The sequence below is a fragment of the Dermacentor albipictus genome, chromosome 1, assembly GCF_038994185.2.
Source record: "Dermacentor albipictus isolate Rhodes 1998 colony chromosome 1, USDA_Dalb.pri_finalv2, whole genome shotgun sequence".
NCBI classification, from domain to species: domain Eukaryota; kingdom Metazoa; phylum Arthropoda; class Arachnida; order Ixodida; family Ixodidae; genus Dermacentor; species Dermacentor albipictus.
This window is the reverse complement of record NC_091821.1, coordinates 504,979,107-504,994,745: the sequence shown is the minus strand read 5'-3', so window position 1 is coordinate 504,994,745 and position 15,639 is coordinate 504,979,107. Positions and strand designations below refer to the sequence as shown.

Below are 15,639 nucleotides of genomic sequence, written 5' to 3'. Positions count from 1 at the left end.
TTTCATTATGAACGACAGGGTCCTCTCGGCAGCGGCGCTGAGCGTCTGCTCGGGCAGCTGGTTTAGCAGCAGCGGTAGACGAACCATTTCGACTGGTTGCGTCGCTCATTGCTCAAAAGCGTGAACACGGGAACACGTGGTGCGCGCGGAGCCCATTCTCAGCTTTGGCGGCGCCGTGGCTCCGAAGCCCACGCCAGCACTTTGTTTCCATAGCGCTCGCCGCATGCCTGGTCACCGCCGTTGAGCGTGTCTCGTGTGGCATCACGCTTTCCTCCTCGCTCTTTCGCCATACACTCCTCCGCTTTCCTCCTCGCGCTATTTAGCTCTCGCCGTCTTTCATTTCCCGCTGCGCTCCACGCTCGCACTTTCATCCTTCGCTGCACTCTGTCACTCGGTTACGAGTAACGCCGAGGGATGCCAATGCCCAATGCAGGAACGTAGGCCCAAAGGTCACAAAAACTACAAACATCTTTGGCCAATCACGGAGTGTAAAATTGACTAAACTGACTGTTGGAGTCACGCAGCATGCGAGCAGTTTTCACGGTTTCTGAAGTGGCATATAAACGATTTTAACTGAAGGCTAAGATGGCGGAAAACATCAAACACCGTGGAGAGGCAGGTGAGATGGCTTTATAATCTAACTAAAACAAAAAGAAAAGTATTGTCTAAGTAGCAAAGACATATGGGCCACTTGATGCCACGAAGGAAATCGTACATTCAGCGCTCGAAAGTGCCAAGAGCATTGCGCAGTCGAAAAGGCACCATTTAGAATTGACAGAGGCCATCAGCAGTAAAGTTGGGCTTCTTTGTGTTGATTGTCCACAGCGATTTGCCACTATCCTGAGTGTAGGCTGATTGAGCAGAAATACTTGGATTCCTGCAAGCAGTCACGCTACTCATCTATAGGCTAGAGAGGACACACATACTCCTTGGTAATATGACTGAGATGGCGGTAATCAACGCCAAATCTCCAGCTGTTGCCCTTCTTTTTAACAACTACGACGAGCTAGCCCGAAGGTATGAATGGGGGTTCAGTTATGCATTTACAATGCATTGTTTGCACTTTCTATTGCATGAGAGCACACTCGGCTACTGGTACGCAGTAGGACCTCCGGTGAACGGGACTCGCATCGCCTGTATGAATGCGATGCGTGACCATAGAGTTTTAGTCCAAAGAACGGTCGCCAAAGTCAAATATATCCTGGTACGAAACGAAGAACTGTGCAAGGCGCAGTGGCTTGTTATGGAGCGAGTGCTGATAGCAAACCTGTGAAGCGGTCCCAGGAGAAGACTGCCAGCGGTGATGGCAGCGAAAAATCTTGTAGAGGCTGCGTGGTCAGGGCAGAGTACGCGCTCTCTGCCTAAGGAGTCAGATGTGGAAGTTACACGCTGCGGCGAAGAACTTACGTTAAGAATAGAGAACTAAGGATGGGAAAACTGCTTGGGTTTTTTGTAACTGTGAAAAACTGTGTTGGCGGGCCCGCCGTTGTTTCTCATGGCGACCTGAACCATAGGAAAGCCAACGTAGTCGTCATGGTGTAGGCGTAGAAAGGGTGAGAGCGGGCCGTATATTTCGCCGCGGCTGTCAAAGAAACTCGACGGAGCGTCTGTGGGATGGGCCGGCAGTGCTATTGTCGGCACACAAAGCGACGTCTAGTGGGAGGAGCCCCGCGGGCCAGTCGCTATGGCAGCGCGAGTGGGCAGGAGGTCAATTCCAAGGATGCTGTCGCGGAGCACCTTTATTGGACAGAGAAAAGAACAAGATTTGCGATCGCCAGAATTGGTGATGCACGAGAATTGGTGCATTCCCAAGCACGGCGACGTACACACTTCGGCTACTCGTAGGGCGGGTCAAGCACTTTCTTGTGGCAGCTGCGGAGGTTCGAGCTATTTACAGATATTCATGCGGCAGCACCAACAATAGCCGTGATTGCCACACCATCAACCAGAACCTTAAGAAAGTGGAGCCGTATGGCAAGGGTAACACAGAATTTTCAGGCCGGGTCTTAAATGTAGCGTCGCCTCCGGGGGCTGCATTCGTTAGTTTTCTTAGAGGTGGTCGAAAGGAGACCGAGACGGGGGTTAGGGAGAGCGGCATTGACGGCAATAGGGTGGCGGCGAGTGGCTAGTCCCGTCCAGTTTTCCTTATAAAGAAGTTCACAATTTCGTGGCTCAGGACAGAACAATTGAGCACATGTCGGCTGTCATCTATTGTGAAGGCTTAGTCGGGGCGACGAGTGCCAACAGCTACGGCAAAGGCGCGCAATGTGTTCAATTCCAGTGTCCGTGAAACAGATGAATTGGTCTGTAAGCGTGCATAATTTGGCTGTATTTGGAGAGTATCGCATAAAAATAATGTTTGGTGTTGCATGGGCAGTGATGACAAGTGCAACCGAGTTAGAGCAGCATTACTATTAGGGAAGACTGCGTGGTAGGTTGTTCAGAGTCGCAACCTCTTCGCGGACCTAGCCAGAATTAGTGAAATAGTAACCAGGTTATTTTCTTGCATACTGTCGTGAAGAATAATCGATGCCATAGTCTCAAGTTTTCCATTGAAATTCATGGTACCACTTTTTTCTGTAGTTGGTAGTTGACGTACCGTCGGTAAATCTACACACGAGCACAGAGGGAGCCATATTTTGAAGTTAGCCTAAGGGGTGAGCGATATATTTACTTTTCTTCTGTTCATGACAACATTATGTGATTACGAACTTCATTTTAGGACAGTTATTTCACTGCATTGCATATTAAAGTCGTCATGAGCTGTGCTTTTCAGGAACTCTCCGACTTCGTCAGCTTCAAGCATGTCCTTGTCCACTTTGCGACAGAGAGCCCCCACAACCTAGACGAAGAAAATGCATGGCTCCGTGAACGTCTGGTCGTGAGGTGCAAGTTGCTGCTTCACCGCTAGTGGCGGTTTATTCGTTTTGCTAAATAAATCACGTAATTTTTGCTTACAAACGTCCCAACTTGCGGAACCTTCCCCGTGCGTCTCGTACTCAAGTTGTACCGTGTCCCGCAAATATATGACGTTGGCAAGCATTAGCGCTCACACATCCCACACGTTATTGTTAGAGACGGGCTCGTACATAGCCAGCCACTCATCGACGTGCACGTGGTTTGTGTTATTGAGTGTCGAGGGACCACGAGATTGGATTAGCCGCGACGGCCCTTATTTGCACATGTGCGCACTCCGTCGCTTGGTCGATCATCGTGGTGGCAGCAACGTGACTGCTCCGGAGGTCCAGTTCTAAGTGTAGCGAGCTACCTTGCGCCTTCCCCAAAGCTGTCGCGGGGAGAATTAAACTAGGTGCAGAGGGTGTACTTACAAGGCAAGGTGCACAACGCAGCAGCGATGGTATACCTAGCGCACGCTCCTCCGACAACCACACTGTCTCCACAGTAATTTAAGCGCTCATCACTGAACCATCACGTGTCACACGACACGACCGCCCGCGACAATATTATTCTTAACTGCTAGTATGTGTTGTTTGTGCTTTCAAAATGGTGGTATAGCTCGGATGCACTCGAATGGAATAAAAAATGTGTCACTCATGTACAGAAGACCTGTAGATGCATCAGTAAATTTGGATGCGACTGCAAAGTAGCAATACCAGGCAAGATGAGGGCAACATGCTCAGTTTTGAGATCATGCTAGAACTATAGTGTCAATGTGTACATGATAATTCACCATGCAATTTTTCTCATTTTGCTGAATGCATAATGTTTAAGCTTTCTTTGCCTTTTCCTACAACTCTGGGTGCTGACATCGTATGCACCCTTCAAGCCAGAAGAATGCTAAACCAGTTTTTCCGTTTCACGCGTGTTTCTCTTTCTTTAGGGCGTGAAATACATGGCCGCTCGAGCAAACTTTTGCGATACAAAGTGGCGCTACGAAGCGGCAGCTATTGAAAGCAAAAGATGGAACAATTACGACCGTTAATTACAGGCCGCGCAGTTCTTGCGCAAATGATACCGTGTACTTTTTCCTATGTAACCTACTTATTTATTTTTTACACTTAGGTGTGCGCCCTTCCGTCGACCAAACAATGGGCATTCGCTAATAAAGAGAAAATGAGACATTCACCCACACGTAGCCAAGTGCTTCAAGGAAAAACTGCGTTAATTATTCCTCTCCAACTTGCGGGTTTCCGCAGAACTATTACGTCAAACTTTTTCCTTTCCTTCTGAGTTGTTGATAAATTCGACATTGCCTGTTATCTGCAAGCTGCCTGGTTATCTCAGATTGTAGAGCGGCTGCCTCGGAAAGGCGGTGGTCCCGGACCAGGAAGAATTTTTCCTCAACTGCGAAGCTTTCCTTTCGAGTAACCCGTATGGGTTTCCCATGTAGCACTTAGCTACGTTTGGGTGGATGTCCCATTTTCCGTTTATCAATTACTCCTCTCCACCTTCCGGGTTTCCGCAGAACTATTAGGTCAAAGAGTGCTCATGTATGAAATTACAACCACTTAAGGATGCGAAGCAGTTCTATTGATCAGGCGTCACTGAAATCAAGATAACCGCAACATTAAGCATTTATCATGAACATGTCTGGCTTTTTAAAAAATATAATATGCGTCACGCATGTGAAAACTTCATCACATATAATTAATAAGTTACAGTCGAATCAGACCAAAGCTGTCCGATTGATACTAAGAAACTGACCACGGCACTACGGCATCACTGATATTAAAGTACCTCTCAAGGACACATCTTTTTTTTTTAAAGCAAAGGTTGTTATCACGGTTTGTCAGCCACTCGTCGCCCCCTCTCTCTGATGTACTACCCGGCCATCATATCCTCCTGCCTTTAGACAAGCCATATAAAGTACAGGCTGTGTCCACGCACACTTGTCTTCTTAATTATTCGCCGCTCTTCCTTGCAGCTTGTAATGGGAATGATGTGTCTTAAGATTCTATCTCCGCAATAAACCTGTGTAAATGATGTGTAAACTGCGGTGTGTTAGTGCTGCTCCACAGAATTTGTGTAAACTCTCTTCTTTGAGAGTAGCCCCCTTAAGTGCCGGCCAAAAAGGATCCGTAGGGCATATTAAATAGAAAGTCACAGTTTTGCTCAACAAGCGAAGTGTTTGCGATAGCAAATTATTAGACAGCTATACGAAGTAAGGTTGGTCCTTTTATCAGCTGCATACGCTGCTGTAAAGATCCGCTTACTGACTAAATTAAGTAGCACGCTGTCACGCGCGCACACGCAAGCACGAACACCGCTTGCACTATGACCGCGGACTCTCGCTGTCAGAACATTGCAGTGATGAAGAGCGGCGGCAGCGGCGAGCGACTTCCTATACTGCCTCTCACTTCAACGCGAACTAGGCGCGCGCGAGCACAGCGCACAGCAAGCCATCAGCCATCGCGATTAGGACAACCCTTGAATCGACGCTCACGGCAGTGCTCAGCCGCCGCCGCTAGAGAAGACGCGCACTAGTCTGCCTCCTTGCACGCTCCTAGCGCGTGTATATCTCCCGTTCCACCAAAAAGACGAAACAGTTAATTTTAGTTGTTGTTTTGCTCTCAGCATTACAAGCTGCACGATGAGGTCGTCGTCCGTGATGCAACTTGAGAATGGAGGGTAAGAATAACATGCAGGTGTAGCAAAATTTGGGGAACAGAAAAGCAGCTGTCACGAACACTTCCCTCACGAATACCTTACGTAAGCTTCTTAATTTCGTATTATCTGCCATAATGAAGAGCCTAAGGTTACCGTCGTTCTCACAGAGCCTATTATGGTAGCGGCTTAGTGGCCGTGGTAACACTCATATTCGAAATTCCGTGTCGAAATTTTGCTCAGGTGGCAGACCCTTACGGATCGCTGCGTGAGACTGTACCCAGAAAGGCAGCCGCGTGGCAAGTATACAATGTAAATTCATGCGTAGATAAGGCACTGTTCGTCAACCTATAAAGAATGCATACTGCGTGAACAGCATAGCGTTTGTACGTGGCAAGCACTTAAACGACTTGTACAGCAGCACTACTTGCATTGTTTATGCTATTTAATGTTTCGTATGCAAATAGTCATTCATCGACAAGCGAATCCCTGTCTTTCTGTAGAGGATTTCTTTTGCGTGCGTGCGGCGAATTTCGCGCTTCTGAAATCCTAATTTCACAAGAAAGAAGTGAAGTGACCGGGAATTAATAACTGCATGAAGTATACCCACTGGCTGTCTTCGCTGCCGCGCCGATGACCATGGGTGGAACAGCGAGCACGATGCAGCCAAACGCTGCCAAGTAAGACATCATCTTCGCGTTGAACACGGTGCCAGACGCCAAAATGCGCTCGAAATACACCTGCGCGGTGAAGAAAAAGAAAATGGAAAAATATTGCAGTCCTCATGTCACAATATAACATGCAACAAACACCGGTAACCCGGAAACGTGTTGGTTATTTGCAGTGAATATTCTTATCCTGGGCTTGCAGGGCACATGTTAGGTGACTGAAGTTACATAAAACCACCAAGTTATGTTTCATTGACATACGGCGAGTGACTTGTGTAATGTATGGTCCATTAGAGATCACTCTAGATTTCAATTTTCTCAGTTCTTAAGGGCAGAAGCAGCGCATGAAAGCCAGAAATTGGCCCAAAAATTTTATTTTCAATTGTCTTCTTTTGGCGCTTACTAGAGCCATCATTGGCATAGGATCTTATAAGTTTGGTCCCAATAAAGACGCTTTGGAATGTGAAGTGCTTTTCCTTGATTTCTCAAAACAACAATTTTCGTGCCCATTTTTTAGTGGAGGAGAAGTACGCGTACCTTTGGGCTATCGTCGTACCGTTTTCTCTAGAAAGATAAGCAGATGCGGTTTGTCTTGAAGTAAATTTTCTTATAGTACTCTTACGAATGAAGTTTCAGAATTAAAATTTCATTCAACAATCAAACTGGACATTTTTTTATGGGGAAGTTTGATAACGTAGAATTTTGCTACAAAATTGCGTAAAACAACAACTTGTAGCTTCCAACATACTCCAAACATCCAGAATCAATTCTGTGTGCTATACAGTACGGTGTACGCTGGTGTGAAATAGTTAATTAGGCCTTACGCAATGAACATCGTGTTCTGGATATTATAAAATTATTTATCTTATGGAAAAATATTTGAATAGTTGAAAGAAACTGCTAAATACAATAACAGTGCAAATTACATTCAAACTGCTTATACTGAATAACTATGTTAAGTAGTCCGTTCCCCCTTAAGAATATTTTCATGGACAGTCTCGTGTCCGAGGCATTTTTTCAAGAATATGGACATGAAATGGAGACGCAGGAGTACAACGCTTAGTAATTGGCCCTAGAATTTCGATGATGGAAAGCAGGTCGAAGTTACGGCAGGTCTAAGGGCGGCCCCGAGTGCCAGCTGCCTCTTGAGAGACACTACTCCACAAATAATGCACGTAATGTAGCAGAGACGCGTGGTTATGAGGGCATGTATCTCCCACCAGAGGAGAGATTTTAGGTCAATAGGCACGGAGCGGAAGAAAAAGGAAGGAAAGTAGGACGAGTTGGAAGTGGCGAAATCGAATGAGCGCTTCGGTGCCGAAGGTCATTGGATTCGAGCTGAACATGCGCCGGCACCCAGCCAAGCCTAAAAAAATACCAGGAAACTTAATAAATTGCTTCTTGGGCAACCTGGAGCGATTTGGAACACATAATTTTAGGGCGCTAAAAAGACACACTCAAGGGCGACACACAGAGAGCGTCTGTGTATTTCCCGTGCGTGTGCCTTTATAGCGCCATAAAATTATGCTCTACAAGGAACCTTGTTAAGCACGACAACATATTATGCGAAGCATATTAACATAGGTTTCGGGCCTTCGCGCGACGCCCGGCAGTGGCCACCATTGACCCTGAAGTGGGGTCACGTGACGTGACGTCACGTGATGACGTCACACAGGCTGCAGATGGGGCCTCATATCGCGCCGTCGGTCGCCTCCCGGCGGTGGCCACCATTGACCTTCAAGTGACCTTCAAGTTGGTCACGTGACATGACGTCACGTGATGACGTCACACTGGCTGCAGATGGGGCCTCATATCGCGCCGTCGGTCGCCTCCCTGCGGTGGCCACCATTGACCCTGAAGTGAGATCACACGATGTGACGTCACGTGATGACGTCACACCGGCTGCAGATGGGGCCTCATATCGCGCCGTCGGACGTCGCCCGGCGGAGGCCTCCACGCTTCGGTTCGCGCCGTCGCGCGCGACGCGGCGGCGGCGCCACCATCGCTGCATCACGTGATACATGCTTCGCATCCACTGGGCTTAACCTTGATAAGCCTCCAATTTTTCAACAGATGGGCAGCATTTCTGTAGTTTGTTTTTAAGGTGTCTATAGCCGTTGAGACAGTTAATATAGTTGTGACGTTCATAGATGTTACGAAAGCAGACAACTGACTCACTTTCCTCCTGCTTTGCCTGAAGCTCAAGTGACAACGGACCTGAAAAGGCCTATGTACAGCTGCGGGTAGCTTTAAGCCTGTGTCGGATTCAGAAAAGCCATTTGTCATCATCTCAGTTTAGCCGCAGCTCTCGCGTGCCTCTATAGGCACGGTTGTCTGACCTGCTGGAAACGGCAGAATACGACGGTGGATCGTTACGAAAAACGAACGCTTTAAGCATTCAAGTGCTTTAATGCTCAAAGTATTCAATGTTTACCGCCCCTAACGAATTAAGGAAATGCGATTGACGCCATCCTCAGGAAAAAACTTTCTTCGCCATTTACTTGATACGCCAATAGCTCAGATCACTAACATCACAGTTCCGACCATTGCAGATTCCGAAGTACGTGGACTGAGAGCAACCGCAAAATTCTGGAAATGCCCAAGTTTCGTATGAATTATCTTTCAGAGGAAGAAAACACAAAGAAACATGGCTACTTTTTATGTTGTAAATCACCGCAGACGGTTTCAGTATTCTAAAAGCTTGTGCACGGTCAATTCCTTCAAAGGGAAAGGTTTGTACATGATGTCTACTTCGGCAATCTTCCATATATAGAGCAGCGACCATGAATTTCATGATATTGAGGCTAGGCATTTACAGTGTATTTTCTTCAAATTTTAGACCAATCAATAATTTAGCTTTTTATACCTCTTTCAACAAGAAGAGGTTGTCTCCTCTTTCTTCTTAAATGACTGCTAATGTCATTGTGTCATGGTTCTTAGCTGGGCTTTTTAGTAAGGTGACATAATCCGGCTGAACATATAAATATATGCCAGAAAATCACAGTATCCGTTTCTGACGTTTATCTATAAACTCATACCGTTTTTACACTGCTCGCCGTATTTTGTCAGTTTTGCTTATGTGTTGCCCTGTACATAAGTTGAGCTATATAGAAAATCAAGCTGGAGGACTGGAACTAGTAAATGCGTAAGCATTTGGATTCCGGCTTCTGCAAATGCTGTTTTTTGTGACAGCTCAGTACTCAAATATTATTAGACAGCTTTAGCGTGTCCAGCACTCCGGGAAATGTAGGCGGAATGGGCGTTTTGCCGGGCAGGTGGAGGAGTAAACGTGAGAACTCCGCAGGTCGCAGACACCTGCTGTCGCAGAACTCAACCATGCAAACAGACATATGATCTCGGAAATTGCACGCGCTGGTAGATTTTGTGCTCGCTGTCCCATTTGCATGCGTAATTTCAGTGGTGGGTGCGGCCGGCCTCTTCTCCGTCCAATGGCTCTGGCAAGCGACGGTGGTGGAGAAATTCGGCCACGCCGGTACCGTTGCTGTGGCGTGCACGAGGCGAAAACAAAAATGCCCTAGCAATTTGGAAATGACGTCTGATGGTCAGGAGGAGAAAAGTGCATGCTGGGGCCTATTTATTCTCAGATGCATTTAATTTCTTCTACACACATATTCCCACAGCATTCACGTTGGCATTTAAAGCGGAATATGTCTGCAAGAGTTAGTGATATGGTGGGAACGCACCATAGTTCACAATTGATGAATTATACGTACGCTTATATTTTGTGAGTTAAACATTTTTTAGCGAGTTGCCTGCTGGTCTCGGCGATTGCTTTGGTCTGTGCATGTTACAATTGTCACAGGGCGTGAATCAATTGGTAGCATGACCCGCCCACAGAAACATGATGCAATCGCTCCAGTACTTAGATTTGAGTGCGCGTTAGAAAACCCTAGGGGGTGAATATTACTCCGGAGCCTCTCGACTACGCCCTGCCTCATTTTTTCAGCAAGCACACCACAGGTTTCTTTTTATTTTTTGCAATTGCCACAGTGAGGCTTCGTCGTGCTAAGTAACCAATTGAAATCGCAGTCACTCTGCCGTTTGCTTCTGAAATTTTGAATCCTCTAATTCTAACAAGACCAAGTACTGCGCGTATTCATATGCATCAGTTAACGAACGAATCCTTCAAATGTATTATACAAGAGTACAGAAATGAAAATTTGATTCTTGTGTAGCGTTTGCTTTGTCAGCAAACGTGCAAACCAAATTTGCGTGAATAAGCATGCCAGTCCAAATGGAAATGTTAGATGGAAAATATAACTGAAATATGAAAATGCAGAAAGAACTTCAGCATTCCCATTTGTTGTGCGTGTTGGTAAACTTACTCGGAAAGCCTATTTAGCGCAAGCAAATAGGGACAAAAGGCAGACGCATTGTGGTGTCGTCTCCCTTCTGTTCTTGTTATCTGGCTCTAAATATGCTTTCTGAGGCACAAAGAAAGTTTCGGCTAAGTAGCACCCGCCTTCATAAAAGCTCTTTCCGGATCAAATAAAATGTTTATCTGTGCTAGTTTGCGCGCAATTACCTGCAGTGGGCCGCATTCTCAAGGCAGGATGGGGCGAGAAATAGCATATTACGAAGCATGAAATTATAAATTATGCAAATATTTACACGCTGAGTAACGTATGTGCTTGCCGCCCAAGCAAACTTTACCTTAACTAAAACTAATGATTAAATATTTATATATATGAAATACAAAGTTCCCGCATCTATGATTATGGCATTGTTTTTTTTTCATTTTATATGTATGTTTGCTTATAAATACCCTGCATGCCTTCACGAAGGCATACGGTAAATGAGATTACGGTTACTTAATAATAATAATAATAATAATAATAATAATAATAATAATAATAATAATAATAATAATAATAATAATAATAACTTTATTTGCATCCGAAATACACGATGCCGGAGGCCTGCAGAAAAAGCTGTCGCATTGCAGCTTGACAAGGCCGCAGGCCCCCGCACTGGCAACTTCACGTAGCAGTCAGCAAATTATAAAAATATATGCGAGTTACAATCAGCACTCACTGAAATCCATACATACAAAAAGATAAAACTCATTCCATATTCAGACATCGTTATACAAATTATGTTATACAATTTGAAGTTATACAATTAATACAATTACAGTAGCGATACAATTCATACAAGTAATACAATACAATTTGAAGTTATACAATTATGAAGTGCAAACATTCAGCTTTCAAGACTCTGTTTATCCATGCAAGAACGCCACCAGAGACCAGCGCACACAAAATGAACCGCAGAAAGCACAGATAACTCTGCGGTAAAAGTGCAACAAAATTATACACTAACTATACCATTCTTTTTTTCCTTTTCTTGTTTTCTTCCTCTACGCACTAAAGTATTTTCGAAGGTCCGCAAAAGTAATTTTTTCAGGCTCTATATTTTGTGTCTGTAGGGTATTCAATAACCTTGGCAGCCGGTTTCTTAACATTTGTAAGCCATATGTTGTCCTACAAGTATCTATTGCCCATGTTTCAAAATTTCGCGTATTATATGTAGTAGAGTGACATTTCAACTTCGCTAACTGACGCAAGAAACAAGTATTATTTTTTATCTCTTGTTTATATCGCTTGTACAGGCAATAATCATAAATATGTGTTACTGGCATTATGTTGTAGCTGCGAAATAAGGGCTCAGATGGATAGTACCTGGGTACATCCGCAATAACTCGCAGAAACTTTTTTTGCAAAACATGGATTTTTTGCAGATTGGTTTGCGTCGTAGAGGCCCAAACTAGGTGACAATAATTAAGTCTGGAACAAAATAAAGTATTGTAGATTAGCATCATTACACTGCGTGGTAGTATGCTTGCGTTCCGATATATGAGGCCGATTACTTGGGAGAGTTTTGTTGTTAACTGATCTATGTGCTCGTCCCAAGACAAGGTATTGTGGAAGACAACACCCAGTGTTTTAATCGTAATAACTTCATCGTAAAAGAAGCGCTACTCGACGTGGCAAAACAAAAAAGCATCGCGCAACAAGAACGTTCAAACAACGCAATAGCACGCAACATCAAACTTGACACAGGAAAATGTGCGCACGGGGAGGCACTAGCAAATTTTACAGAAACATCACTGCCACAAACTAAAAAATTGCGATATCATTTACTGAATAACCGCAATGCGAAGTGCAAAAAAAGAAAAGTTGGACTACCCAGACAGCCTAAAAACCTCTGCCATCGACAAAAACTTCCAGTTTACAGACAATGGATCACGAGTAAACCAACACATGATTTGTTCAGAAAAATGATGATGTGTGGTGTTTTATGGCGCCAGGGCCAGGTTTAACCAAAGAGCGCCATGACAAAGATAATGCTAACAGTGCATTGTGAATGGTGTAGACAATGAATTCGACAATGAATTTCTCAAGGTAGATGCGAAATGGCTGTAGAAAGGCCTAAAACCGGTTGCTGTGGATGGCGTAATATATACAGTTGCTAAAATAATGACACTTAACAAGTAGTGCTCTGGGCTATGGTAATGGTGTTTCGTTAAAAGCATGATGCGATACAACATAACATAGACACTTTAGCTTCAAGGAATCCTTTGAGTACAGGGGCTGGCATACGTGCGCTAAAAATTCCCTGGCCAAATGATTTCCAGCGTATCTGTTTCAGCTAAAAATTCTAATACTAGTTTCGGATTAAAAAGCGCTTCATTGCTAAGAAACAATTTCAGGTGAAGAGTAATATTCTCTCGATATGCAGAAATGAAATGAAACGAGACGTCGCATTCAATAGTCTTCCACTCCCAAGGCGGTGGAAGCCGCGTAGTTGCCATTATGACATTCTCTAAAATCGACGCGCCCGTTTCTTCGGACAATGCTTCCAACCGAAGGGACAGAGGAGGTCTAGTGCTTGGGCGGTTGCGGAAAAGCCTAGTCGTAGGCAGGTCGTGAATAACTGAATGGCATGGATCATGGAAGTTTGATCTGACCTGGAAGGCGTGAGATAGAGTTAAATATGTTCTTTGGAGATGTAGGGACCATTCGTTCGATTCAGCATACAGGCTTTCTACGGGGATAGTCCTGAAGGCACCAGTATCAAGACGGATACCCAAGGGGTGGACGGAATCGAGTATCTTCAAAGCACTAGGCGTGGCAGAGTTATACACAATAGCTCTGTAGTCAAGGCGTGAATGCTTTTGTACAAGTTCAAGAGGCATCTTCTGTCACTTCCACAAGATGTACTGGACAGCAGCTTCAGTAGATTCATTGTCCTCAAGCACTTCAGTTTCAAATACTTTAAGTGTGGGATAAAAGTTCAGTACTCCACAGCGTTCGGGAGAATCCGAGGTGCCCAGCGGTTTGATCGTAATGCAGGGCGTGCACTACTTCGGGACGCAGCGCTGAGGGAACAACAAAAAGGTAGTTGCCGTGAACTGGTGAGCAGTTCTTCACGAGTATAGGTTGTTTTGAAGACAATCCTTGCTTAAATGCCCTGGGGACAACGTCGGTGTGCGCTTCCAAATACTCGACGAGGCTTTTTAGCTCCGGGTCGGCTCGTTGCTGTTCGGCGAAGTCTTCCGCGCTTATTATACCAAGGAAGTCGTCGTCATCCTCGTCATCTTGCGGCGGCGGGTCAATGGGGGCGCGTGATGGGCGATCGGCATTAGAATGTTTTCGTTCTGAGTTGTAGGTTACAGTGATGTCGTATTCTTTTAGTCTGAGGCTCTGCCGTGCCAGCCACCCTGAGGAATCCTTTAAATTCGTTAGCCAACTCAACGCGTAGGGGTCGCTGACGATTTTGAATGGCTGCCATACAGGTAAGGACGAAAGCTTGCTGTAGCCAAAAATATGACGAGGGATTCTTTTTCGGTTGTAGATTAATTGCCTTCCGCTTTTGACAGCGACCGGCTGGCGTAAGCTACCACCCGTTCACGTCCGTTTTTCCTCTGGACTAGGAACGGCACCGAGATCTAGGCAACTGATGTCAGTATGGATTTGCATCCGCGTACTCGTGGAAGTGCGCAAGTACCGGCGGCGAGTGCATTCGTCGTTTGAGTTCTTGAAATGCGTCGGCCTGCGACGTCTCCCACTTGAACTCGACATCCCATTTGGTTAGATGTTTTAGCAGCTCCGCGATGAATGAAAAGTCCTTGACAAAGTGCCTGCAGTAGGCACACATGCCAAATAATCTACGCACTGCATTCTTGTCGGTGGGTTGTTCGAACTTTGTGATGGCGCCTGTCTTTTGTAGGTCGAGGCGGACTCCATTGTTGATAATGGAGCCCATGAACAGAAGCTCATCGTAAGCGAAGCGGCACTTTTCTGGCTTCAAAGTGAGCCCTAGTGACTTGGTGGCTTCTAGCAAGGTCGCAGGCCGCCTAAGGCGATCGTAGAAATTTCCGGCGAAGACGACGACGTCATACAAATAAACGAAACACGTCTGCCACTTCAACCCTGCTAACACCGTGTCCATGACGCGCTGGAACGTTGCAGGCGCCGAGTATAGTATGAATGGCATGACCCTGAACTCCTAGAGGCAGCTTGGTGTGATGAAGGCGGTCTTTTCACGATCTCTCTTGTCGACTTTTATGTTCCAGTAGGCAGACTTCAGATCCATCAACGAGACATATTTAGCCTTGCAGAGCCGTTTTAATGCGTCGTCTCTCCATGAGAGGGGCTGCGTCCTTCATAGTGATCTTGTTCAGTCGACGATAATCGACGCAAAAGCGCTGGCTTCCGTCCTTTTTCTCCACTAAGATAACGGGAGATGCCCGCGAGCTTTCAGACGGCAGGATGATGTCGTCGCGCAGCATTTCGTCGACTTTTTTTCGTATAGCTTTACGTTCTCGCGTCTAAACTCGGTAAGGGCTCTGGTGAAGTGGTCGGGCGCACTCTTCAGTTATATGGGATGCTTTGAGACAGATGTTTGTCGAATCCTCGATGATATCGAAGAGCAGTCTTTGTATCGTCGAAGCAGTCTTCTGAGCTGTTGCTGCTTAATCGCGGGGAGACTTGAATTCACGTCGAAGTCTGGCTCCTATACGCCGACGAGGACTTAGATCGTCCGACATATTAACGCACTGGACTATAAGGATGACATGACGCAATCACACCGGCACCGCTCGCAACCTGAAGTAGTCCATGTTGTGCGCCTTAAGCCGTTCTACCAGCGATAACAGTGTAGTATTAGTTTTGTTTGTTTGTTTTTTTACTGCGGGTGCTTTAGATTTTCTCTAGTCTTTGTAGGCATCGGAACGATGCTTCTTAAGAGCAGGGCATTGACACCTGTACTTATTTATGCTTTTTCAGGGGACTGCATTTGACCTGCTAACAACCTAAACTTATGGCTCAGTGAAAGACGAGCTTGTGTGATTAGGAACTTACTCGAATGTTATCGTTTATTA

At 45.6% G+C, this 15,639-nt stretch overlaps 1 protein-coding gene and 1 long non-coding RNA gene across 6 annotated transcripts in view; one reads left to right on the top strand and one right to left on the bottom strand.

The window, feature by feature from the left end:
- LOC139054892 (uncharacterized) overlaps positions 1-15,639 on the top strand; it is a 216,738-nt gene that overhangs the window by 22,670 nt on the left and 178,429 nt on the right. The gene's annotated exons all lie outside the window — the stretch shown is intronic.
- The window catches only part of LOC135907603 (high-affinity choline transporter 1-like), a 294,531-nt gene that overhangs the window by 153,718 nt on the left and 125,174 nt on the right, over positions 1-15,639 (bottom strand). For all 5 annotated transcript variants that reach the window (XM_070532592.1, XM_070532594.1, XM_070532593.1 and 2 more), the window contains one exon: positions 6,176-6,305. In XM_070532592.1, coding sequence (XP_070388693.1) covers positions 6,176-6,305 — 130 coding nt within the window. The remainder of the gene's footprint in view (positions 1-6,175; positions 6,306-15,639) is intronic.